Raw genomic sequence first — 2763 nt, 5'->3', positions numbered from 1 at the left:
TAACTATTTTTTCTTGTTGAGGATCAATGTTTTCCCTCTACTTTATAGTTTCTCGGAAAATATTTTGGCCTACATAAGCTTACAGGAAAAACTAACGAGTCGACATTAATTTATTACTCTTTTTTTTACTCCTTATAATTATTGCGTCACATGATGCAATAAGCAAGAAATATAGGTAAGTTTAATTCAATGTCAGTTGGCTCAGACTCGTCTGTCACTTTCTTTTTCACGTCACACTTCGTGGGCGTGATTTCTGAATAGACAATAATGAATAGTAATGACGTTTATTATCAATTCGTTTGAACTACATCACCATTATTTTTTACATTGGTGTTATATTTCTTACATGATAATATATTGTGTCTAATGGTGTCATTCTCTGTGTTTATTTTGCAGTAGACGCTTTCTTATGTTTACAATCTTCAACAGCTCCATAAAACATAATTTTGGGATAAATAAAAGAGAATATTAAATGGTATAATAATCTTCATAATTTATTTCTCTCCATTCTTTTATCATACAATATGTTCAGTATAAAACAATATACTTTGTTAAATTTATAGAAATATATTATTTTAGTTATAACTGTTCTTTATCATTTATAAACTTACAAATTATTGTTAACATTCTGAAATCTTTTTGTATAAAAATAATACAAAAGGGTTCACTCGTCAGACTATCGCGTATTTCACAAATATATTAAACAACATTTACAGACGAGCTCCCCCAATATAATATATAATAACAATTCAACTTGTTAGTTGGTATAATTACTTAAAATACCTAAAGAAGACAATGGTACAGAACAATTTTACTGTAGCACATTTTAAATGGTAACAAAAACAATAAAAACGTAGTTATAGGCTTCCGTTTACAAAGCGTAGGCACTCGAGATTGCTACTTGATTCTAATAATTAACCATTCTCACTAATAAATACATCGCACTTGTACCCATCCTATTCAAACTCATTCGTTCACTCAGCTTTCATACATCCATCAAAATCGGACGGCCTCATGTTACAAGACCTCTAAAGAGCACCGGGTCAGTTCTGAAACGTACAAGAACTCACACTCATAAATCTCACTCACAAATTACAACTCACTCGGTCTCGCATACGATCAGTCTTTCACACGAGCTTTTTGTAATCATCCAGCATGTATCAACTATTTCATCAGGCACCGAGGCGCCGCGAAGCGATGAAAAAGTTAACCTTGTGCAACAAAACGTGATTCGGAACGTCCGATTGCCGAACACATGGCCGCCATTCCGCGAGGGCGGCGCAGGCGGAATTTTAATTAGCAGAACATCCGCTCGTGACTTGTGATACGCCGTTGCCAGCTCTACCGTATATCCCTCTCTATCGCACCAATACCATTGCGGCCCTGTCAAATCGGGCCTCTCTTTCAGTTTGTAAAATTGTGCATCTGTTTATCATGCAAAGCGAAACGACAAAAATATTATAAAACCGCGCCGTCAGGTCACTTCGAACGCAAATGAACAATGGAAATTCCAATTTGGCGGTTCGAAATGTCGAAACCACAGCGGTGCGCCGTGCGGGAAGCAATAAACGTAGAGCTGGCAACGTCGCATCAGTCTCGCTCAGTTTGCAGTCCAATGACGTTGCACGATTATCCTTTCTAGTTTCTACACTATTCTATGAGACGACGCAATACTGATACAAGGAAAACGATAAAACTGCGACTTACAAAGGAAGCTACACTCGTGAACCGCTAAGTACATCCTTCGAACGAGCGGAGGTTCCGCCTCAGACTTAACACCAGAGCATCTTTTATTTATCACCTTATCACTAGAGTTAACTATATATTACACGATAAAATTAAGATCACAAATTGCTTTGTATGCTGCGTCCGAGCGGGCGCGACTAGCATGGAATGTGGGGAAGGGCGGCGCGCGCGCTCAGAAGTGCGTGTCGATGTGGCAGCCGCCGTTGGCGTGCTCCAGCACCTGCTGCTTCAGCCGCGAGACGTGGTCCTTCAGCTTCACCACCATCTGCGCCAGCTCCGCGTTCTCGCCCTTCAGTAACTTCACTTTCTCTTCCAGCTTCGAGATACGTTCAAGTTTCCGCCGTCTGCACTTGGAGGCGGCCACTCGATTCCTCTGCCTCTTGCGTTCCAATTTGATTCTCTCCTGGGAGTCCATGTCGATGGGGGAGAGTGGGGGCGAGTTTGTGGCGCTCGGGACGGTCTGGGGCTCGTCCTTGACCACCGGGGTGGGGTACCGGTCGAGCGGGCGGTCGAGGTCGGCGTACACGATGCGCGAGTGCGGCGCGAGCGGCGCGGGCTCGCCGTGGTGCAGCTTGTCGAGCGCCTCGACGAATGGCCGCGCGTACATCTCTTGCTCCTCCGTGGGCGCCGCGGGGGGGAACAGCACCGGCCCGCCGGGCGTCGGAGTTGCGGTGGTGATCATGCCGTTCTGCATGATCAGCTTCTCCAGCTCGGGAGAGCCGAGCTTCAGCAGCTGCAAGTCCGGCGACGACAGCACAGGCGGGCCGCGAGCCCGCTTGCCTCTGCCGAAATCCAAATCCAATGTTAATGATCTTTTCAAATTCTCTACTGGTCCGCTGAGGGGATACTGCTCGTCGTAGAAAGTGGTCTCCATCCCGTGGCCGGACCGAACCATGTGTTAGCACCGAATCACTCGGTATCACTGAACTCACTACACGAACAAAACTTTCTTATGCGAAAACGCACGTCCACTACGCTCGGCGTTCCACTTGTTTCTAAACATTGTCAAGAAACAAC

At 44.6% G+C, this 2763-nt stretch overlaps 1 protein-coding gene across 1 annotated transcript; it reads right to left on the bottom strand.

The window, feature by feature from the left end:
- Positions 1 to 468: 468 nt before the first annotated feature.
- Positions 469 to 2763, bottom strand: LOC123699147 (transcription factor jun-D). The gene has a single exon (XM_045646027.1). The coding sequence runs from the start codon at positions 2639 to 2641 to the stop codon at positions 1919 to 1921; it is 723 nt and encodes a 240-aa protein (XP_045501983.1). The 5' UTR covers positions 2642 to 2763; the 3' UTR covers positions 469 to 1918.

This window comes from Colias croceus, chromosome 17 (genome assembly GCF_905220415.1).
Source record: "Colias croceus chromosome 17, ilColCroc2.1".
NCBI classification, from domain to species: Eukaryota; Metazoa; Arthropoda; class Insecta; order Lepidoptera; family Pieridae; genus Colias; species Colias croceus.
The sequence above is the reverse complement of the archived record's forward strand: the minus strand, read 5'-3'. Positions and strand labels throughout refer to the sequence as shown.